At 47.6% G+C, this 24,761-nt stretch overlaps 1 protein-coding gene across 4 annotated transcripts in view; it reads left to right on the top strand.

The window, feature by feature from the left end:
* Positions 1 to 24,761, top strand: part of GLIS1 (GLIS family zinc finger 1) — a 226,858-nt gene that overhangs the window by 95,639 nt on the left and 106,458 nt on the right. For 3 of the 4 annotated variants that reach the window (XM_057534863.1, XM_007164431.2, XM_057534859.1), the window contains exon 3: positions 20,790 to 20,870. The exons of the other annotated variant lie outside the window; for it this stretch is intronic. In XM_057534863.1, coding sequence (XP_057390846.1) covers positions 20,790 to 20,870 — 81 coding nt within the window. The remainder of the gene's footprint in view (positions 1 to 20,789; positions 20,871 to 24,761) is intronic. 4 annotated transcript variants of the gene reach the window in all.

Raw genomic sequence — 24,761 nt, 5'->3', positions numbered from 1 at the left:
GGCTGTAGAGGGCCTTGAGGGCCAGGCTGAGGCCTGTGCTGTCTGCATCTTGTTGTAATTCTCTATGCTTGACTTTCCCATTAACTCCTAAGGGCAGGGAGGCTGTGTCAGGTTCACCTCTGAAACTGTGTGTCATCTGGTGTAATTTAATCTATAGGACAGCCCTGTGAGGTAGGTGTTATCCCCGTTTCACAGATGAGGAAACTGAGGCTCAGAGATAATAAGGTCACAGTCCTGCTATGAATCTCAGCTGAGCCTAGACTCTGGGAGCTGCCTCAGCATAGGTGTGTGTGTGTGTGTGTGTGTGTGTGTGTGTGTGTGTGTGTGTGTGTGTGTGTGTGTGTGTGTGTGTGTGTGTGTGTGTGTGTGTGTGTGTGTGTGTGTGTGTGTGTGTGTGTGTGTGTGTGTGTGTGTGTGTGTGTGTGTTGTATAACGGAACAGGGTAGGGGTGGGGGCAGCAGAGTGGCTGAGGGCCCAGACTGCCTGGGTTTCAAATCCTGCCATTAGATGACTTTGGGTCAGTTACTTAACTTTTCTGCCTGATAACGTTCCTCCTCTGTGTAGTGGGCACAGTGCTGGTGCTCCCCACCTTATCAGGCTGTGGGGAGAAGGGAGAGAGACAGCATGATGCCCACACATAGCGAGTGCTCAGTAAACTCTGTGGTGGTTAGACTCTACATACCCATCCGACAGGCAGGCTCAGATCCAGCCCCCTCAGACAGATGGGCAGAGCGCTGGGGATCGCAGAAACCTGCCATCAGATGAACAGCTGAGATCCAGGGAGGGGCAGGTCGGGATTTTAGCCAGAAAAGGTGTGTGGGGACTGGCCTGTTTTTAAACCAGATGCATAGCTTTTTTATATTCCTTCTCTTCGGTTACAACAAAAAGTAGTTGAGTCATTAACTTGTTCTGGATGCAGACTCAGATATTTTCCCTACTTACTGGACATTCTTCATGAAGGGAGTTGGTGTTTGCCTGGCCTGAAGCCTGGCCGCCCGAGGAACAGGCTGAGTTGTGCTGGGTAGGCACCTCAACTCCAACTTCCGGGTATCACATCCCTGCCTCATGGGATGGGGCCCAGCACAAAGGCACACCCATTGTGGTGTATCTTCTTTTCCTTTTCTTCTCCTTGACTGGCTGCCTTGGTGCCCCCTGTACAGGGGGAGGGGCCAGCCAGTCCAGTGGGCTGCAGAGAAAGCCGTGGAACCAGCTGGAGCAGGCGGCTGACCTCCTCCACACGACGACGACATGGTGTATGACATAGGATGACAGGGTCTACAGTATGACCTTGTCATAGGGCTAGCTATCCCTTTTCTGAGCACTCAGAATATTATTAACACTAATAGTGACAGTCTATTGAGTATCTAAAATGTGCTGGTCCTGGGTAAGCTATTAACGTATATTATTTTAATTTAAATCTCAGCTTTCTATGATTTGTCAAATGTATTATCCCTATTTACAAAATAAAAACGTAAACTGAGGCTTGGTGAAGTGGCAGACCTGGGGCTCGAATCCGGGACCATCAGGAGCAAAGCCTCAGCTTTTAGCCACAGCTACCCTCTGCTGGTTTCCTCAGGCAGAGCCTGGTAGGGAGCTTGAGGAAAATGGAGTCCTATGGGGGAGGGTGTCTGCACACTGGGAAGCCCCACGGCAATGCTGGTCATCCTTGCTACTGGCTTCCCCAAGCCTGGGGGTCTATAAATATGCACTGAGTAAACCTGGGTTTGCTGTCAGCCCAGGATAGAGGGCTGGAAAAAAAACCGCACCCTGTCTCCGAGGTAAGACAGGAAAGAAAATATTATCGTCACCCTCTGGTGGATCCAGGCCCGGCCCCGTCAAATTGTGAATCACCTGAGAGAGTCTGGTTTCATGGCAACCGTAGGAAAAAGCCAAGGTTCCAAGCAAAACAACGTGTGTGCATCTGCTTGGAATTTATTGATTGATTTATAGGGCGCCTCCTGCCAGCCCTGAGGAGATGGACAGGCCTTCTCAGAGTTGCCACCCTGTGGGCCAAGGGGAGAGGGAAGGAGAGAAGCCCACCGGGACCAAGGAAAATGCCTCCGAATGTGGTGAGAAAGCCCAGCTGTGGGCTGGAGAGGCTTCCCCAGAAGCCTGGCCGGATGGCCGCAGACCTAGTGCAGCTCAGAGAGGCAGTGGGGGCCTGGCAGAGCCCACAGACCACATCCTCCCTTAGCCTCCCCTGGGGTCATGCTGGAGAGTGTGGTCATTGTCAGGTAGCTACTCTGCGTCACCTGGTGTAGTTCAATCTCTAGAACAACCCTATGGGGGTGTGTGTGTGTGTGTGTGTGTGGTATTATCCCCATTTTACAGATGAGGAAACTGAGGCTTAGAGAGAATAAGGACTTTCTTGAAGTCACATAGTTCCCAGTGGCAGATCCTGGTTTCAGTCCTTTGTTATTCAGGCTTGTGCTGTCAGTGTGAAGCTGAAAGACCCTGGACGCAACCGGTCCAGCTCACTCCCCCTGACCCCAGTTTGTGGATGAGGAAGTCCAGGCACCAAGGTGGGGCGTGACTTGCCTGAGCTCTTCTGGTGAGTCAAGGCAGCCCCTAACCCCAGCAGCCCCCTTCCCATTGCTGCCTCTGTTTTCTACCTGCCTGGACCAGCCCTGCCTCTTCCAGTGGCCTTCCTGACCGGTTCCTCCACGGTCACTTCTGGTTTTATGTCCATTGGCTCCTTCTGCCTGTTGGCTTCTGGGTGTGTGAAATTTTAGGGGTGTAAAGGAACTTACTGACTGCCATCTGGCCTGAGGCTGCAGTGAGAGGAGCTGGCTAGGGCCACATGATGGTGGCAGTTGGGACGTGGACACGGGACTCCCTGCTCCCAGGCTCTGTGCTGCTTCAGTGGCCCACTGGGGTTGGGAGGCAGCCAGGCTGGGGAAAGAGGGAGGACAGACCAGATTCAGGACTGCCGTGGCCACTTATAGACTCTGTGACTCTGCAGTGGCCCCTGGTTAACCCTGTGCGGGTCTTGGCCTTATGTGTCTGCTGAGGGAGGGACCTGGACTCCTGACCAGCTGGGCCTTTGCTGACATAGAGGAAACCTGTCCTTTTCGGCCAATATCTGTTTCGCTCAGTCGTTCCTTCCTGCAGCCAATGCCCAGTATAGTTGCTGTGATGGTTAACGAGCCGGCAGGCGCTCTTTCCTTTGGATTTTTGGTGTTCATCACCAAGCAGGCCTGTAGTTGTTATCTGTCAAAATGAAAAGAAACACAGAAACCCCCCTTTCCTCAGAGATGCTCTCCCTGGTTCCCCGGCCGTGTACACTGCCTCTCGCAGGTCGGGCACTCCCTTGGACATAGCATGGCGGTTACCACCACGGTTATGGATCCTTCTTCACACCCAGCCAGAGTGCACTCTCTAAGCCTAAACTGGATGCTGGCTCTCTCCTGCCCTCAGGACAGCATCTAAGCTCTGGGGTCTGGCCCACAGGGGCCAGCTTCTCTCACACATATCCAGTCAGTGTCCTGGCATTGGATCCTCCAAGCCAGGCCCCCTGAAGCACGAGGTTCTTTCATGCCCATGTCCTCTGCTCACATGTGTCCTGTTTTAGGAACTTTCTTCTCTTTCCTGTCTGCTTGGCACACGTCTGTCCATCCCTGCTTGAGTGCTCAGCAATCTTGGTGGTTATGGTGCCGCTCACGAGGGGGATGGTGACATTTCCTTCCCAGTGATGGGGTCACTGCAAGGCCTCTGTCCGGCGTGCTCTGCCCAGTGCCGGCGAGACCCTCGCATATTGGATTGTGTCTGTTCCAGCCAGGAGGTCAAGCTTGGCCCTGGGGGGATTATTTTGGATCTTGGCCAAGGTCATGGGTGAAAGTGGACAGCAGTTGAAGCTCACTTGTATCTTTCTTCCCCTAAATCTGGAACAGTTCGATTTTGCCATCCTCAGGATATAGCCCAGAGTCTTAGAACCCCGGGCTCCAGGGTGGGCTTCAATGTATGTGCACAATCTTATGATGCATTCATGCATTTTTCTAGCAGGAGGGTTCACAGTTCCACACATTCTAGGAGTGACGTCTCTGGTCTCATTTTCCCCTGCTGACTCTCACAGTGCTCTACCCGCAGGGACCCACTTGTCGCTCTTCAGCCCCAAACATCCTCCCACCTCCAACCTCCTTTAGACAATAACTAACACCTCTCATATTCTGTAGCTTAGTTTAGAAGTCCCCTCCTCCTGGAAGCCTCTCCTGATCTTACAGGCTGGGTCAGGCACCTTCTTGCTCCCAGTGCTCTGTGTGGCCATTGTCAGCACACCAGGGAGGGGCTGGGTCTCAGCGTGCCCCTTTATGTCCCCAGTGCCCCCAGCAGAGGGCCAGTACAGAGTAGCTGCTCAGTTCAGGGCAGCGGGAAGGAAGGAAGAAAGGAAGCAGCTGATATATGTTGGTGAAGCAGGAAGCCCTGCCTGGGAGACTGTCTTGCTGCTGCTGTCACCTTCCATCTACTCACTCGTCGTTTAGTAAGTGGGCTGGGACATGCTGTGTGTGAGGGGCTAGGAGACCAGGTGAATCAGACCTGGTCCTGCCCACAAGGAGCTGAAGAACCTGAGGTCAGGACAGTGCAGCTCACAGAAGAATCCGAGAGTGGTCCCGGCCCCCCACATGTAGTCTGTGAGGAAGCGTCTTCAAAAACACACCACAGGGCAGAGCAGGGAGAGGCAGAAAATGTCAGGTGACCAGTGGGTTCACAGAAGGCCCAGCAGGCATTCGCTGAGGGAGTAGGGGGAGGATTGAAGACAGGTGAAATGGAAAAAAAAAAAAAAAAAGACAGGTAAAGCACAGGTTGGAATCAGAGGTGGGAGTCCTCTGTATGAGCTGGAATCAGAGAAACCTGGGTGTGGATTTCAGCTGTATTCATACATCCTAAATCTTTTTATTTCTTTTTTCTTGCCTTTCCATTCTGGCTAGGACCTCCAGAATATAATATGTAAAATTTTTATATAGCACATACTATGTAATATAGTAGGACTGGAGGATGGAAGTCAAGGATGGAGGGCACCCTTTCTGCTTCCAGTGTCAACAGGAGATCTTTCAATAACTTATCACTAACTGTGAAATTGACTGTTAGCTTTTTCTAAATACTCTTTACCATAGTAAGGAAGTTCCTTTCTTTTCCAGATTGACTAACAGTTTTCTTTTAAAATCATGAATGGGTGTAGAATTTTATCAAATGCTTTTTCTGCAATTATTGAGATGCTCATTTTGTTTTTAAATCTGTTAATGTGATGAATAACATTAAATGATAAACCAACTTTGAATTCCTTGAATATACCCAACCTGGTCATCATGTAGTTTTCCTATTTATGTACTGTTGGATTCAGTTTATTAATATGTTATTTAGAATTTTCCCATCTATGTTCATGAATGAAATTAACTTGTAGTTTTCCTTCCTCATACTGTCTTTTTTTGAGGCTTGATATCAGGGTTTTCCTAGCCTTATACAGTGAATTGTGGAGTATTCCCTCTTCTAGTTTCTGGAAGAGTGAGTATAAGATTAGAAGTATTTCTTCCTTGAACGTTTGGTAGAAATCACTGGAAAAGGGATCTGGGCCTGGAGTTTTCTTTGTGGGAAGATTTTAGACCATTTATTTAATTACTTTAATGCCTATAGGACTATTCAGGTTTTCTATTCCTTCTTTAAAGTTTTGTTAAATTATATTTTCCTAGGAATTTGTCCATTTTGACTATGTTTCAAAGTTATTGGCATAAAGACATTTAAAATATTGTCTAAGTATCTTTATATTGCCTGTAGCATCAAGTGTTGTCTTGTTTTTCATTCCTGGTATTACTTATTTGTTCCTCCTACTTTTTTCTTGTGATCTGTCTTGTCTGTTGTTTGTCAGTCTTATTTTTGTTTTCAAAGAACCAACTTTAGGCTAATTTATTGATCCTCTCTATTGTGTATGTGCACATCTGTGTATATTTTCTGTATTATTGATTTCTGCCCATATCTTTATTATTTCTCTCGTCCTGCTTTATTTTGCTCTTTTAAAAACAAAAATCTTGAAATGAACATTTAACTCATTAAATCTCAACATTTCTTTTCTGATAAATGTGTTTAAGACATTAAAAACCATAAAGTTTTCTTAAGTACTGCTTTAGCAGTATCCCACAGTTTTGATATGTAGATTTCTCATTATCAATTACTTCAAAATATTTTCTAATTTTCATTCTATTTTTTGACCCACAGTTACGGGGCATCTTTTTAATTTGCAAACATATGAGATTTCGAGTTATCTTTTACATTGTGGTCAGAGAGTATGTTCTATTCATTTCAGTCCTTTGAAATGTATTCAGACTCGCTTTGTGGCCCAGTTTTGTACATACGACTGTGGACCCTCCTCTCACTTACTCAGGGACAGCACTGCTCCAATGATTCTCCGCTCTTTCCTGCATCAATTTTTGCCTTCCCCCTGGGTCATTCCCATCAGCATACATGCCTGCTGTTATTTCTAACGTCTTAAAAAAAAACAAAACCCAAACCCTCTCGTGACTCCATATCCACCTCCAGCCTCCTTCTCCTCTCTCTCCTTCCCATATGTCTTAGCCTGCTTTCCCCCGACAGCAGAGAGTTTCATGCTCTGGGGCAGGTAGTTTCCTTGGGAGGTGATCCCAGGGAGCAGGTATGAGAGCTGAGGGAATGAAACAGAGCGGGGTGGGGACGTGGGGAGAGCCAGTGCAAGAGTGCATTCCTGCAAACTGGTACAGCCACTATGGAGAACAGTATGGAGGTTCCTTAAAAAACTAAAAATAGAGCTACCATATGATCCAGCAATCCCACTCCTGGTCATATATCCAGAGAAAATCATAATTCGAAAAGAGACATGCACCCCAGTGTTCATTACAGCACCGTTTACAATAGCCAGGACATGGAAGCAACCTAAATGTCCATCAACAGAGGAATGATAAAGAAGATGTGGCACATATATACAATGGAATATTACTCAGCCATAAAAAGAAACGAAATTGAGTTATTTGTAGTGAGGTGGATGGACCTAGAGTCTGTCATACAGAGTGAAGTAAGTCAGAAAGAGAAAAACAAATACCGTATGCTAACACATATATATGGAATCTAAAAAAAAAAAAAAAAGGTTCTGAAGAACCTAGGGGCAGGACAGGAATAAAGACTCAGACGTAGAGAATGGACTTGAGGACATGGGGAGGGGGAAGGGTAAGCTGGGACGAAGTGAGAGATTGGCATGGACATATATACACTACCAAATGTAAAATAGATAGCTAGTGGGAAGCAGCCGCATAGCACAGGGAGATCAGCTCGGTGCTTTGTGACCACCTAGAGGGGTGGGATAGGGAGGGTGGGAGGGAGACGCAAGAGGGAGGGGTATGGGGATATATGTATACATATAGCTGACTCACTTTGTTATACAGTAGAAACTAACACACCATTGTAAAGCAATTATACTCCAATAAAGATGTTAAAAAAAAAAAGAAGATGTGGTACATATATACAGTGGAATATTATTCAGCTATGAAAAGAACAAAATAATGCTGTTTGCAGCAACATGGATGGACCTAGAGATCGTCATACTGAGTGAAATAAGTCAGACAGAGAAAGACAAATATCGTATGATATCGCTTATATGTAGAACCTAAAAAAAGGGTACAAATGAACTTATCTACAAAACAGAAATAGAGTTACAGATGTAGAAAACAATCTTATGGTTACTGGGGGGTAAGGAGGGGGGAGGGATAAATTGGAAAATTGGGATTGACATATACACACTACTATATATAAAATAGGTAACTAATAAGGACCTACTGTATAGTAGCGGTCCCCAATCTTTTTGGCACCAGGGACTGGTTTTGTGGAAGACAATTTTTCCACAGACGGGGCTGGTGGGTGTGAAGGGTGGGGGGATGGTTCAGGGGGTAATGCGAGCGATGGGGAGCGGTAGATGAAGCTTTGCTTGCTCGCCTGCCGCTCACCTCCTGCTGTGCGCCCGGTTCCTCGCAGGCCGTGGACCGGTACTGGTCAGCGGCCCGGGGGTTGGGGACCGCTGCTGTATAGCACAGGGAACTCTACTCAATACTCTGTAATGGCCTATAGGGGAAAAGAATCTAAAAAAGGGTGGATAGATGTGTATGTATCAATATAACTGAATCACTTTGCTGTACGCCTAAAACTAATACAACATTGTAAATCAACCATACTCCAATAAAAAAAAAAAAAGAGTGCATTCCTGAGCTGCCTCACCTTCCAAGGGGTCTTTAAAATTCCTCTCAGGGACTTCCCTGGTGGCACAGTGGATAAACTCCACGCTCCCAGTGTGGGGGGCCTGGGTTTGATCCCTGGTCGGGGAACTAGATCCCACATGTACGCCTCAGCTGAGGAGCCCGCGCGCCGCAACTGAGACCCCGCACAACCAAATAAATAAATAAATATTAAAAAAATAATAATAAAAAATAAAATACCTCTCAGAGCACTGTCTAGGGGACAGTATTTATTCATGGGTGTCCATACTCACTGGTCAGGGGCACAGCAGAAGCATTAACCCGCCACCCACTTTAGGGTCGTTGTCTGAGGTTGCCTGGCATGTGTGTGTTTTGTAGGAGACGCTGTCAGGCTGCCCCTGCCTGAAGCCGGGAAGCATGCCTGCACCTGGCTGCTGTGGCAGTGACAGCAGTAAGATGCGTGGCCAAGAGGGGCCTGGGAACCCATTTCAGCAAAATGAAAGAGCTGCCTTGGCTCAGCGTCTTACATTGCTCTCCTCCAGTCAAGCCCTCACTCCACCCTCACCTCCAAACAGCTCTTGGCTCTAGCCAAGGTTTCTAGTGCCTTCCATGCGGCCCAATGGACAACGCTCAGCCTTGGATGCAGTTGACCGCTCTCTACTCCCTGCAACACCGCCCTCTCACAGCTTCAGGACACGGCTGTTGCTCTTCTACTACTCGGGCCGCTGCTCCTCAGCTCCCTGACTTCTAGCATTGGCGGCCCTGGGCTTAGTCCTTGGACCGCTTGCTTTTCTGTTTATGCTGTCTCCCTTGGTGGGCTCATCTTGTATCACTTCGTTTCAAACACCATCGACTTGCTGCTGATCCAGAGTCATGTCTTGGGCTCTGACCTGGGCTCTGAACTCCAGACTTGTCAATCATGTTGCTCTTCAGGGTCTCCATTGGCATGTCTCAAACATACGTGACCAAAATAGCTCCTGGGAGTCTCCCCAGACCTGGTTCTTCTCCCGTCGTCATCTTGGTAAATGGCAACTCCGTCCTTACATATCTTCAGGATCAAGCCCTGGTGTCATCCTTGACTCTTCTCTTTCACTCCCTATAGCTGATCTGTCAATAAATCCTGGTGCCTCTACACTCACAGTATATCCAGACCAGCCACTCCTCACCACTGGCTGAAGCTACTACCATCATCTCTCACTGATCGATTGCAGTAGCTGCTCAGCTGGGTTCTCTGTCTCTGCCTTTGCCCCCATCTGCACAGTAGTCAGAGTGATCTTGTTAAAGCAGTGGTTCTCAACTGGGGGCATTTTGCCCCCCCGAGGAACAATTTGACAGTGACATTTTTAATTGTCAGCAGAGTGTGTGTGTGTGTGTGTGTGTGTGTGTGTGTGTGTGTGCACGTACATGTACACATGTGAGCTACTGGGCATGCTGCTTAACATCCTGCAATGCACAAGACAGCCTCCCAGAGCAAAAAATTATCCGGCCTCAAATGTCAGCAGTGCTGAGGTTGACAAACCCTGTGTTAAAATATCGGTGATGTTGCTCTTCTGTTTAAAATTCACCAGAACTCTCATCTCATCCAGATGTGGAGGTAAAGCACAAAGGCCTGGGAGGTCCTACATGATACACACACACGCCCCCTTATTCCTCTGGCCTCAGCTCTTCCTTCATGCCCTCAGGCCTGCTCCACCTCAGCCACGCTGGCTTCTTGCTGATCCTGGAACACGTTAGGTCTCCTGCTGCCTCAGCGCCTTGGCACTGGCTGTTTCCTTTGCCTGGATGTCCTCCCCCTACAGCCAGACATCCATATGGCTCAGCCCCCCACCCAGGTCTTTATCCAAGTGACACTTCTCAGTGAGGCCTTCCCTGAGCATCCTATGTAGAAGTGCGTCCTCCCCTCAAATACTTTCAATCCCCCTTCCTTTTTATTTTTCTCATTATCACGAACATCCTGTATAATTTACTTACTTATTTTACTTCCCCCATTAGAAGGTGTGCTCCATGAGAGCAGAGATTATTATCTGTTTTATTCACTGCTGGATTCCTAGCACTTAGAATAGTCCCTAGTGCATAACAGGCACTCAACAAAAATGTGATGAATGAATGATAAATGAATAATGCTTTGTAAAGTGTAAGTGATATATGTGATATTTGTGATTATTATTACACTGTGGTGCTACTAAGGGAGATGGTAGAAACCCTGCCATAAGGGTCTTGAAAAAAAATAACACAGATGGGGACAATTGGTTAACTATTTGGGGAAAAAAATAAAGTTAAATCCTCACCTACATTATCCTGCAAAATACATTCCAGATGGATTAAGGAGTTAAGTGTGAAAAATGAAACCACACAAAAAATTAGAAGGTATTATAGGGAAATATTTATCTTATGTCTGGTTGGAAAAGAACTAGCTTTACTTAAAGCCCATGGAAGTGATCTCAACTAAAGACTGTTGGATTAGACTACTTGAAAATTTAGAACATTTTTATGTGTAAAAATTTATAAACAATAATGAAAGGCAATAAGCAAAATGAGAAAAGTATGTAAGCCTGATGTATTTAATACCTAAGAAAAGCTCCCCAAAATGATAAGAAAAATGCAGAAAGGATGGGAACAGGCATTTGACAGAAGAAGAAATATGGATAGCCAAAGATATTTTCAAATATTTGCCTCCACTAGTAATAAAATCCAAATAAAAATGAAGTCTGATTTCAGTCTCACAAATTAGCAAAGCTAAAGGAAATCCTGTTGCTTATTGTTGCAACGTGCAGTGAAGTTGGCCCCCTCACCAGTCACTGGTGGGAATGTAAATGGGGACAGTCTTTCTGGATGGTAATTTGACGATACGTTCTGTGAGCCTGGAAAATATTCAATCCCTTTGACCCAGGAATTCCTCTTCTTGGAAGTTGTCCCGAGGAAGCGTTCAGAGATGCAGACAGTGATTTATGTTCAAGGGTGCTCATAACAGCATTATTTATAATAGCAAAAAATTGGAAACACCCTACCTAAATGTCTAACAATGAGGAATAACTAAATAAGTTATGATGAATTCCATGATGGAATACTATGCAGCTGTTCAAAGGGGGCTTTTGAAGAATCCTTAGTGACAAGGGAAAAAATGCTCATGATTTGATAGTTAGTGTTACAAATACTAAACAAGTGTCAATATGTAGTAAAATGTTAAATATGTGTGTGTATGTGTATATGCACAGATACAATCACACACATAGGTGTAGTGGAAAAAAATGAACATTTTAAAACCTAAGCAGTCTGAGGAAGCAACTCAAGTGTCCATCGACCAATGAATGGATTACCAAAATGTGGTATATACATACAATAGAATATAATTCAGCCTTAAATAGGAAGGAAATTCTGTAATATTCTACAAGGTGGATGAACCTTGAGGACATTATACTAAACAGAATAAGCCAGTCACAAAAAGACAAATACTGTATGATTCTACTTATATGAGGTGCTTAGAGTGGTCAAAACCATAGAGCCAGAAAGCAGAACGGTGGTTGCCAGGGGCTGGTGGGGAGGGGAGAATAGGGAGTTCTTGTTTAATGGGTACAGAGTTTCAGATTTATAAGATGAAAAGAGTTAGGGTGATGGATGGTAGTGATGGCTGCACAACAATGGGAATGTATTTAATACCATGAACTGCACACTTAAAAATGGTTAAGATGGTAAATTTTATGTTGTGTATTTTAACACAATTTTTTAAAAAAGAAAGAAATCTAAGCTGTCTGAGAGATAGGGTTATGGAATTTAAAACAATTTTTGAAGATATTTTGTCCCTTAAAACTCACGACACATGAACATGGTGAGTCAGATAGGAGAGGAAAACCCAAAGCTCACATATGGAATGGTCTAGGATGGCTTTCTCAAGGCCTGTACGTGTGTGCAGGAATAATCAGGAAGGCTCTCCAGGCTTTCCAGAAACCACTTGATTTAGTAAATATTAGTCCCTGCCCTCATGGAGCTTGTGTTCAAGTGGGGCAGACAGATGTGAGCAGCCAGAATACTATGTAGGCAATGGTATGTGCTAAGAAGGGAGATGAAGCAGATGAGGGGTTAGTGAGTGGTGGGGCCTGGGGGCGGTCAGGGAAGGGCCTCCCGTAGGAAGGGAGGTCTGAATGACAGGAAGCAGGCATCCTTGAACCCGGGGCAGAGGAGACAGCTAGTGCAAAGGCCCAGAAGGAGGAGCAACCTCCCCGAGTGGGACGAGGCCAGCGTGTCTGCAGTGGGGCTGGGACAGTGGAACAAGGAGCCCAGTGATGCCTCCCCTTCTCCTCTGTATCTTTGGGTCATGGCCTGTTCTCCGAGACCACCTCATGCCTTGTTCATTTCTAGGACACCGTTCTGAGCCAGGTGCTGGGCCAGGGAGTCAGGCTGGCGGGAGAACTGGGGAGAGGTCCTGAGGAGCCAACCGTCCAGTGGTGGGGATAGCGGGGGCCCAGCGGGGGCTAATTCATGGGGCTATGAAGCACGGAGGAGATCCGGGAGGGCTTCAGGGAGGAAATGTTTGAGCTGGACCTTGAGAGATAAGTAGGAGTGAATTCCCCAGGTGGAAGTGGGTGAAAGGCATTTCGGGAGAGGGAACGGCATGACGCATGGGGTGGGGTGGGCTTGCACATTCAGGGCTTATCAGGGGAATGGTAAATAGCTGTTAGGCCTGGACTATATGACTATATGGTGTGTATGTGTGTGTGTGTGTGTGTGTGTGTGTGTGTGTGTGCGTGTAGTCTTGGAAGCTCAGACCAGAGGGGTGGTTTGGAGCCAGGCTGTGAAGGGCCTTGAGTGTGCCAGGCCAAAGAGGGAGACTTTCTTTTAAAGTTTGGTGGTGGCCAAACACTAGGCTAGCAGCAGGATCAGCTCAGCAGGACCCTCTGGAGCACGCATAAAAGGCAGCTTCCCTGGCCGTATCCCACGAGATTCTCATTTGCTATATCTAGGGCAGGGCCCAGATATATTTTTCATAAGTCCCCCAGGTGATTCCGATGCACCACAGAGTGTGGGGCTCACCGCTGTGGACGAAGAGTCATTGAATTGTAAAAGAGAGATCCGGGACCCTGTTCTCTGCCCTGGGAGCCTTCCCTGATGGCCGTCCCTTCTGACCTCTCAGGGTGTTGCTTGTCCCCCTAGGTCGATAGGGTTAAATTAGTTTATAAGGTGCCTGGTACTCAGATGTAAGGTCCATGTGGGCACTATGTCTGGTTCACGATTCTATCCCTGGTGCTGGTACAGAGCGGGCACCAAAAATGTGTGAGGTGCTTCATGAATATTAGTGTCTTGCCTTGGCCATCCCCCTGCCCTTGGTAGATGTGATGCTCGTATTCAAGGTGCTGGGGCATCAGGGAATGATAAAAACAGCATTGAGCATCTCCTGGGTGGCCATGGAAGGATACAGGAATGGATACGGTCATATTTATTTGAGGGAAGCCTTCTAGGGATATATAACACAAATATAAAAATGCTGTAATTCAGGGCACTCTCTTGAGGGCAGAGACCCAGGCTGGGTCCTGACATGATCGTGAGCTCAGGACGTGACCACTGAAGGCACCCCAGGCAGAGGGCACAGCAAGACTGAAGGACCAGCAGTGGAAAAGGGCACCAATCCTTGGGGCACTGGCCCCTTGGGGTGCAGGAGCTCATACACTTGCTGTCTGTCTGTCTGTCTGTCTCTCAGATGCTCTCTGCTGCCACGTTGGGCCATCTGTTTTCCTGCATTCTTTTGGGTGGAAGGAGTAGAGCTTTGGAGTCAGGGAGGCCAGGCTGTGTGGCCTGGAACAAGTTATCTTGGAGTATCTTAGAGTCTTCATCCATAAAATGGGAACAATATTGTCTTCTTCACATGGTTGGCTTAAACAAAACAAGTCACGCCAAGCCCAGTGCCTGGCACACAGCAGGTACATAATTAATGTCGGTTCTTATGTCCCTCCTCCCTTCCTGTCCCACCTCTTCTCTGGTTGATAATCAGCCATAGGAAGTCCCGGTGGATTTCCCAGCCAGGCGTGTTGGCCCGGCATTCTGCTATCTCTTCGAGATAATAAATATACGAATAAAACCGAAATCCATTATTAGCTTCTTCTAGACTGTCTGCATGATTTATGGCTTCAAAGTGTCTCTAGTTAATCTGTCGAAAGGGATTTTAAATTTCATCCGTCTTCCCTGCTGGCAGCCTCCTCTACCTTGAATTCAGCTGTTTGACATGTCTAGTACCGGGGTCCCATTTTAAAAACATTTACAGTGGGCCGGCAGGAAAAAAAATCAGAGATGGAGCAGCAAGCAGGAGGCTCAATTTGGCACATCTGCTTTTAATTCTATGCATCTCCAAAAGTGCAAGTAACTTGAAAGTTCTCCCAGGGAAGAAGTCCGCTGTGCCCACGAGGGCTACCTTAGGTGACTTTAAAGGAGAGAGGGATAATTACTGAAAATGAATTGTCACTGAAAGGGAACCCTCCCGATTGGCCAGGCTGACCATCTGCTGCTCACATGTGCAGGCAGCTCTCCACACCCCCTCCAGGACTGCAGAGCACTCAGCTCTGTGGTTTTCTTAACCTCTGCCTCCTGGCCACTCAGATAATGAGTTGTCCGACTCACGCCAACTGAGGTAGGGGCTGCACAGGGCCCATGTGTGGCTGTGACTATTGGCCTTGGAGTTAGGGCACAGGCAGAACTACCCAGAATTCAGTTCAACAGACCGTGCGGTAAGGCCCTGTGACTGTCAGGCCCTGGAGTGTGTGTGTGTGTGTGTGTGTGTGTGTGTGTGTGTGCGCGCGCGCGCATGTACGTGAGTGCCTGCTGCACTCTACAGTTGACAAAGCCCTTTTACATTTATCACAGGTGGGGAAGCTGAATTGCATTCATTTATTTATTCAGAGAAAATGTGTTCATTCAACCCCTGAGGCGTACCAGTCCCTATATTAGGTGCTGGACACAGAGATGAATCAGCCACAGCCCGGCCTTTGGGCACCAGTGGGGAAGATTTGGGAGGGGTTGGTGAGGTCTGCACCTCTGAGAGATCTGAGCAGAGGTGTCCAGGAAGGTTGCACTTCAGCTGGGCCTTGTGGGATTCATGCACGTGACAGTTGAATTGTTGAATTCCTATTATTCTGAGGCAGTGCTCTCAGATCTAGGTGGTGATCAAAATAGACCAAGTTCATGAAAGCAGAAAATAAATAGGTGAGTAAAGAAACAAGATGCTTTTAAATAATGATGAGTGCTATAAAGATGGTCAAACTGGATGGTGTGAGGGTGAGGTTCTCAGAGCATCAGGGAAGCCCTCCCAGATGAGGTGGCTTTTGCTCCAAGATATGAATGGGGACAAGGAGCTGCACAGACATGAGAGAAGAGAGGCCAGAGAGACTAGGAAAGCAAAGCCGCTGAGGTATGTTTGGGGACAGGGCATGTGTCTTAGCCATTCAGGCTGCTGTAACAAAAATACAACAAACATTTAATTCTCAGTTCTGGAGGCTAGGAATTCTGAGGTCAAGGTACTGGCAGATTGAGTGACTGGCGAGGACCCGATTCCTGGTTTGTGGGTGGCCATCTTCTCTCTGTGCTCTCATATAGGGGAAAGTAGAGGGAAGTATGCTCTCTTCTGACTCTTAGAAGGGCACTAATCCCATTCATGAGGGCTCCACCCTTGTGACCTCATCTAATCCTAATCACTTTCCAAAGGCCTCACCTCTAACACCATCACACAGCAGGTATGGTTTCAACACGTGAATTTTGGGGGACACAAACATTCAGTCCGTCACAGTGGGTGTGGCAGGAGCAGAGCAGTGAGGGGCTGATAGGCAGAGAAGTTAGCCCGGCTAGCTCGGGGATCCTCTGGACACAGGCTGGTGACCATCAGGCCTGGGGCATGAGGGTCACTGAAAAGGGTTTGGAGCAGAAATGGGGGTCCCTGGGGTGAGGTGGCAGTGTGTAGAGCCTGTGGCCGCCTAGCTGTGGAGGACAGACTTGGCAGGAGCTCCAGAGAGAGGTGTGGGGAGCTGTCTCCTGGGGAAGCTATGGGTTGTGTCTGCTGTTTGTTTGACTTACTTCTAGATGGATTAACAACTAGCTGCAGTACTGGGAACTTCAGTATTTGGCCAGGGTCTGGTCACACCAAAGGGAGATGTGGGCTTGGTGTGGAAGAGGCTGGACCTTGGCACCATGCCTCGTTTGCACTCTGGGCCTGGTGTTTCCACCAGGAGGCAAAGGGACAGAGCATCTGTTGTCATGAGCGGCTAGAGAGGGGAGTCCATAAGACCGAGCTGCTGCCCTCCCTACAGCTCCACGGTCACTCAGCCTGGGCATGTGGGGGCTGGCCTGGACCTCTGTGAGGGAAGGTGGCTCCCCCTCTGATGGGAGAGGCAAGTCACGGGCAGACAGGTGTGAGCACTCAAGGGCAGCACTGTGAACACCTGTGCCCCTGTGCTGGTCACAGGGCCTGGCCTGCAGCCTGTACTTGGGTATTGTTTCTGCACAGATGGGTGGATCAATCTGAATGGGGGTTTGGGAATCAGTTAGGCCAAGGTTTGAATCAGTTTCTTCTCTGAGCCTCTCATTTCTTCATCTGCAAAATGGAGAATACATGAAAATTAAATAAGATTTTGCTTATATAGTATTGGGATCAGCACCTGGCACCTAATAGGAGTTCACTCTATAGTGGCTGTATATCCCAGAGAAAGAGCCAGGGCTGGGAATGCAGGGTGCTCTCTAGGCTGGGGAGACAAGAATGTCAACAGCAGGTGCCCAGTAAATGTTTGTTGGTTGGTCCAGAACTGGACCAAGTGATAGAATCTGACTCCATCATGATAGAGGATAAAGTCCAAGGTTACTGAGGTGGCCCACCGGGCCCCACCTGCTCCAGCCCCTGCTCATCTTAATTCCTGGGCTTCCTAATCCCAGCTCTGAAATACTCAAAGCTCCCGATACCTGCTGCTCTTGCATGTCTGGTCCTTGCATTTTTGATGCTGTTCATGCCCTGCCTTCCTGGCAAGTAATCTTTCAGTATTTAGCTCGAGTCATCTCCTCTAGGAGGTTTTTCTGACTTTTTCCTGCTAGGAGGAAAAGGAGGTCCATACAAATGAAGCCAGGTGTGTCATCCAGACCCGGAGCTGCAGGAAGCTGGACTTGCATTTTGTTTTCTCTTCAGAACTGGCCAGCAGGAAGACAGTCCTTCATTATAGCAGCAATCATTAGCCCTTCAGTGAGTGTCCAGTTACCCACATTCCAATAAGCCAGTGTTGCTATTGTCCCCTGGTTTTACTTTAATTTCCCTGATGATTAGAGATGCAAAGCATCTTTGGATCTTCCTATGTGCATATCTTCTTTTGAGAAATCTATTCAAGCCCTTTGTCCATTTTTCAATTGGGTTATTTATCCTTTTATTATTGAGTTGTGAGAGTTCTTTATATATTCAGGATACAAGTCTTGTTAGGTATATATGTAGGGAATATTTTCTCCCATTATCTGCCTTGCCTTTTCATTTTCTAAATGGTGTTTCTTAAAGAACAAAGATTTTAAATTTTGAATCAGTCTAGTTTATCGACTTTTTCTTTTGTTTCCTGCTTTTTTAAAGAAACTTTTGCCTGTCTTGAGGTATACTCTATTCTAGAAGTTTTATGGTTTTAGCTTTAAATTCAGGTTGATGATGCATTATGAATTAATTTTGGGGTACAGTGTGAGATAAGGGTCAATGTTCATCTTTTCCATATAGGTATCCAGTTATTCTAGCAACATGTGTTGAAGAGACTTCTTTCCCTTATTGGTTTGTCTTGGCACTTTAGGGAAAAATCAGTTGACCATATTAATGTGGGTTTATTTGTGGGCTTTCTGTTTTTTCCACTGATCTATGTGTGTTCATCTATTCTTATGCCAGTACCATGCTGTCTTGATGACTGTAGCTTTATAGAATGTCTTGAATCAGATAGTGTGAGCCCCCAACTTTGTACTTCATTTTCAATATTGTTTTGGCTATTCTAGGTCCTTAATATTTTCATATATATTTTAGAATTAACTAGTCAAGCTTTACCAAAAAACCAGCTAGAACTTTGATTGGGATGACATTAAATGTATAGATTAACTTGGATAGAATTGACATCTTAACAATATTGAATCTTCCATCCATGAACATAGTATCTCTCCTTGTTTATTTAGGTGTTGATTACTTTCTCTCAGCAGTGTTAATAGTTTTCAGTGTAAAGGTCTTACAAAACTTTAACTTTGTTCCCAACAATTTTATGTTTTTTTGATGTTATTATATGTGAGATTGCTTTTTTTTTTTAATTTTTATTTATTTATTTATTTATTTATTTATTTATCTTTGGCTGTGTTGGGTCTTCGTTCCTGTGCAAGGGCCTTCTCCAGTTGCAGCAAGTGGGGGCTACTCTTCATCGCGGTGCACGGGCCTCTCACTATCGCAGCCTCTCTTGTTGTGGAGCACAGGCTCCAGACGCGCAGGCTCAGTAGTTGTGGCTCACGGGCCCAGTTGCTCCGCGGCATGTGGGATCCTCCCAGACCAGGGCTTGAACCCGTGTCCCCTGCATTGGCAGGCAGATTCTCAACCACTGCGCCACCAGGGAAGCCCGAGATTGCTTTTTAAATTCTATTTCCCCATTAATTCCTCTAGTATGTAGAATTCTAATTGTTTTTACATGTTGACCTTGTATCCTGTGACACTGCTAAATTAATTTATTCTTTCCATGTTTTTCTTTTTGGAGATTTCTTAGGAATTTCCATGTAAGTAATCATGTCATCTGAGAGTAAAGAGTTATGCTTCTTTTTCTATTTTCATGCCATCTTCTTTCCTTCCCTAATTGTACTAGCTGTGGGACCTCTAATATGTTGAATAGAAGTGGTGAGTATCGACATCCTTATTTTTTCCCAATCTTAGGAGAAAGCATTCAGTGTTTCACTGTTAAGCTTGATGTTAGCTGTAGTTTATCATTGATGTACTTTATTATATTGAGGACATTCATTTCTTTTCCTAGTGTGCTGAGAATTTTTATCGTGAATTTTTTTTCTGCATCAGTTGAGCTGATCATAAGTCTCTTCTCCTTCATTCTTTTGATTTAGTGAATTATGCTGATTAATCTAGAACCTTACATTATGAGGATAAACCTCACTTGGTCATGATGAATCATCCTTTTCATATATTGCTGGATTTGATTCATTAGTTTTTTTAAAAGAGTTGGTATCAAATTTGATACTTTAACCATAAATGCGAAATTGTAAAGAGTAAAAGAAGTTGGTTGTAAACCATAAAAAGTACTAAAAGATACTTAAAGTAATAAATAAACTAAGAAGTGGCGTAAGCAGGCCTATCACCATTGTGTGTTAATTGCTAGAAACAGACAAACTAAAGTTAACAAGTTTTTTGAGAAATTAGCAAAAGAATCCCCCCCTCCAAAAAAAGTAATAGGCAAAACAGAAAATGACATTAAATAATGATGAAAGAAATGTGTATTAGTTTCCTGAGGCTGCCATAACAAATTAGCACAAACTTGGTGCTTAAAAAACAACGGAAGTTTATTCTCACAGCTGTGGAAGATTCTGGCATCAAGGTGCTGGCTCTGGAGGCTTGCGGGGAGCATGCATTCTTTGCCTGTTCCAGCTTCTGGTGGCTGTTGGCATTCCATGACTTGTGGCTATGTTGCTCCCGTCTCTGCCCCTGTGGTCATGTCGTCTCCTGTGTCTCTCCTCATATGGATCCCTTTCACTGGATTTAGGACCCACCAGGATAATCTCTTCAGCTCAAAATCTTTAACTTCATTACATCTAAAAAGACCCTTTTTCCAAATAAGATCACATTCCCAGGTTCGAGAAATTTGAAATGGACATGTCTTTTCAGGAGCCACCATTCAACCTACTGCACAATATAACTTCAAGATTTCCTGTATGAAACATTGACATTTGATAACTGATAATGAAATACACTGAATAGTAAATACTAAATAAGAGGACTAAACCAACCCATGATCCTTGATTTTGACCAGCTTAATATTCTTTAAAATGCTGCTCTGAACACAAAATCAAAACTTATTAACTAAAACTAAAACCATCTCCTCCAACACAAATGGTTGTCATCTTTATAAATGGCTAAAATAAATAAGTTTTGGGTAACTGTTGAGGTAATTTGGGAATGTAGCCACTTGGCGAAGTAATTTGTGGCTAATTGGCTTTTGATGAATTGGTCATTTGACACATTGATTTTCGGCCAGCTGGCACTTGAGAATTGATGTTCGTCAAGTTGGACAGCCTCCCACACGGGCCTGGGGCTTGATGTCTGGGGCCAGGCTGTGAGGCCCACATGGGCGCCTGGCAGGCTGAGCGCTTGGTCAGGGATCCAGAGATCATCTTGGACCGGGAGGGGAGAATCCAGAAGACCTGGCCACTCCCCAGCCTTGGCCACCCGCTTCATCCTGAGAGCCTGTTCCGGGCAAGGCTCTGTGAGATTTGGGGCATACAAATCCTAACAGAATGAGAGTGACCTTTAATTACTGCATTATAAAACGCCTGTGAGCATTGTCTCATTTGCCCCTCACCACTGCTGGTGCAACAGGTATGATCATTTGTATCTTACAGATAAGGGAGGTTCAGAGAGGTTGGGTTACCTGGCCAAGAACACATCAGTGGGTGAACGGCAGAGTTCGGATTCCAGACCAGGTAAGTTGTCTGTCTCTGAAGCCCGTGCTGTTAATCACTGGGCTAAAATGGATCGGATGTAGTTCTTGTCCTCAAGCAGCTGCTGGTGCAGTCAGCTCCTTCATCAAGCATTTCTGAGGGCCTCCTTGCAGCCGACAGTGGAGCCCTTTCCTGTTTCTCCAGATGAGGAGGCTGAGGCCTGGACAAGGTGTGAGTTTTGTCAAAACAAAAGTCACCCGGTATGTGCGTCAGAGCGAAGATTGGAACCAGGCGGGGCCTCGTTCCTCCCCACCCGGCTGCCACCACCTCCAGCCTGGCTCCTGGATTTCTGTCTTTGTGTTCTTGTCTCCGAAAGTGGGACAGACCCCAGCGGCCTCCTGCCTTCCATCCCCCAGCCCTCCTTGTTTATGTCCATGTTAATGGGCCTTTGCAGGCTGGCCCAGCTGCCGAGCGCGAGCCAGCGAGCCACCTGGAGCTGCGTCTGCCACAGAATGTTTACGGTGCACGGAGCCGAACCGAAACAACATCCATCTTGTTGACTGGTCCCAAACACTGCACTCATTCACGGCCTGTCCGCTGACGGGGTCCCCATGCTTGGCAGTGAGCTGCCGCGGCTCACCAGGCAAAACCTGGCAGTGCGATGATGAGAAGAAAGCAGGAGGGCTTTGGGGAAATCACGCCCTGAGCCCCAGGAGGCCCTCTGGCCCATTTTCTATTCACCTCATCCTTTAACCAGATTCATCCGTCAGGATGGTACACTGTGATGTCAGGGTTGGTCTGAAGAAAAGATGCTGGGCACTGAGCTGGCATCAGGAATGCAGGTCAGTGCTAGCCACAGGCCTCGGTGAGGACAGATGAGATCATCTGTGTACACGCGAAGTGCCACGTTGTGGAGGCCAGCAGCCCAGCACCCTGGAGGCGGCCGGGGCTTTACCCCAGACAGACGTGGCTTGAATCCGGGCATGGCTCTCATCACCTCCCAGACTCAGTTTCCTTATCTCTCGATGATCCCTGCCTGGCAGAGCTCATGGGAGAAGCTTTAAGATACACTCATAAACCAAGTTGTCCCGTGAATGTCCCATCTCTGCCAGAACACTAGGGAGAGTGTTACCCTCTCCAGCTGCCTTTAAGAGGTAGCAGTGAGGTGCCATGGGGTGAATGCCGGATGGAGACTCTGGAGAATTGGGTCTGATCCTGACTTGGCCACTGGCTGTATAAATGTGGACAAGCCCCTTGCTCTCTGTGGGTCTCAGTATCCCTTTTCTGTAAAATAGGAGGCTGAGATTAGATTATCTTTCAGGGCCATTTTAGCCCTGACATCTTACAATAGAGTAACTGAGGGATGCTCCTCAGGGAGTGTGCACTTCCTTCCCCCTAGGAATGGCCTCTCTGGGCCTCTGGGCAACCCTGTGGGTGGGGTGTGGGATGATCACTGCAGCCCTGGCTGAGGACTGTAGTCTGGAATCACCAGCCCTGCGATCGAATCCCAGGTCCGTTTCTTTCTAAGTGTGTTACTCAGGAGAAGTCATTTTGCCTTCCTGAGCCTCAGTTTCCTCATCTGTAAAATGGGCTAATAGATCTATCTAGCAAGACTGTGGAGAGGCTTGGATGAAACATTTAGCTCTGCCCTCCAAGGTATGGACACATCACTTACATCGTATGGTAAGGACTGTGGGGGAGTGATTCCCAGAGTGCCTGGGAGCAGCCAACCACGTGGGGAGAGGGTGGCAGAATCAGGGAAGGCTTCATGGAGGCAGTGGCCATGCTAGAGGAAGGATAAGAGGAGGCAGGTATGCTCCTTCATCCTTGTAGAGGGAAGAGGACTTCAGTTCTGGCACTGATCCATCCCAGAGTCTTTTTCTGTTTAAGGGTCATGTCACTCACGAGACTATGGGCTCCTGAGGGAAGCACCAGTGTCTGGCTCACCTCTGTGTCCCAGTGCCCAGGCCTGGCACACATAGGTGCTCAGAGTCGGCGGGGTGGATGGGTGCTGACTTCAGCCCATTCCAGAGAAAGCCGTGGGAAGTGGCAGGCCTGTCAGGTAGTAAGGAGTCCCGAATGCTAGAGCTGGCGGGAAGGAGAAGTCAGGGTCTTGTTCAAGACCGGCCCCCACTCTGGGTCATGAGGCCTCTTGACAGGGCATTCATGATGCTCTTTGGGGTGAGAAGAGAACAGGAACATTTAGAGACACCTCCAGTCCACTCCCCTTGTTTTACAGCAAAGGAAACTGAGACCCAGGAGCTGGGGGCTGCCCAGGATATGTAGTGAGTCTTCTGGGAAGCCCAGAACACTGGGCTCAGCTTCCCTGCCCAGGGGGCCTTTCCCCGGACTCTTAACCTGAAGTGTGAAAAAGGGGCTTGGGACTGAATTCGGGGGCTACTGCACCAAACACACGAGCACTGATTCATTTATTTTGGATTGAGAACCCAGCTCTCTCCTCATGGAGTGAAGTGTGACCTCGTGGACCTTTCTCCTCTGTGACATATGTCGATGGTATGTGCCTGAATAGGCTGCCCCATCAGCTGTATCTTCCTAGACACCCTCCCTTGCAGCCTCAGAAGTCGGGGCAGTGTGGTCCTGTGTGGGCCGGGCAGTCCAGAGTAGAGCCCAGGCTGGGCCAGAGCTGGACCTGCAGTCTCCCCACTCCTCACCGAGGCCTGCTCCTGTTTGGAATGAAAACACTTCTAGGTGCTGCTTCAAGTTCCCTCAATCATGTTTTTGGAAATGTTCCTTATGTTTCCATCCCCCACCTTTCCAGGGAAATCAGTGAGTTTCAGCCAGTAGAGCTGTAATGGCTGGAGTGGAGTCTGCAGCCTGACCGGCACCCCCTCCCCCTCCCTGCCCCCACCAGGGGCCTATGTCTTTGAGAAAAGGCTTCTGTCTGTCTTGTGTTTCTAGGTCTCTCTTTCCTGGTAGCAGAGGTGCGAGTGTCATTCAAGGCCTTGCTCAGCTCTCCCCTGATGTATTGTTCTCTGCATTTGTCCTTCAGATTGTCAGTTAATGCACTTATACATGGGCCACACACGCAGTGCAAAGGGAGCTGTGACGGGGGCCACATGGGGCTGGCGTAGCGCAGAGGGAGTAGTGAAGGCTGTTCCACAGGGAGATGGCAAGGGCAAGGGCAGTACTTACAGGGCAGGTCTGGGGGGCTGTGAGCAGCCGGGTGCAGTTCTAGGCTGGCGGTGTTGGGAACCTGCAGGAAAGGGACTGGACGGTGGGAACAAATAGAAGGTACAGGGTTTTGTTTGCCTGGCTTAGGCATTCAGAGGGTATCTTGTGGGTAGTGGGAGCCATGGAGGGTTAGGAACAGGGGGAAAACCGGACAGATTTTTGTGCTTTGGAAAGGTCACCCTGACTGCAGTGGAGTGACTATGTCACGTCTAGGTGAAAGATGGTGGTGGTTTGAACTGAGGCAAAGATGGTGAGGATGGGGAGGAAGGGATGGATTGAGAGCTGTCAAGTGTGGGGCACGGGGGCTGAGGGTGAGGAGAGAGCTGGGTCAGGGGGCACAGCAGGAGAAGGGGAAGGTGTAGGGTGGGGGGAAAGGGAGTGGGGAGGTGAGCTTGGTCCCAAAATCTCAAGCCTCAGACTGTGCTCCCAGGCCTGGGAGACTCACCTGCCTGAGGCCCTCTGTCTGGCCTGCCTCTCCCAGGGCTTCCAGAGTCAGCCTGGCACACCCACACCTCCTGTCCCTGGCACGGGGCCTGGGCTGCCCACTCGCCTTCTCTGGAGAGCCCGCATGGGAACCGTGTGCCTGCCTTCCTGGGGGTCCTTATGGGCCCAGGGCTCTCTGTGTGTCACTGAATCCAGAAACAGGTCCTGGGAGTCAAAGACATCATACCAGGCCTGTCCTCGGAGTGTCTCAGAGCTGCAGAGTCAGACACACCTGGCTGAATCCCAACCTCCCCATGC

Source organism: Balaenoptera acutorostrata, chromosome 1 (assembly GCF_949987535.1).
Source record: "Balaenoptera acutorostrata chromosome 1, mBalAcu1.1, whole genome shotgun sequence".
NCBI lineage: Eukaryota > Metazoa > Chordata > Mammalia > Artiodactyla > Balaenopteridae > Balaenoptera > Balaenoptera acutorostrata.
Note: the sequence above shows the minus strand (reverse complement) of the source record. Positions and strands in the feature narration are given on the sequence as shown.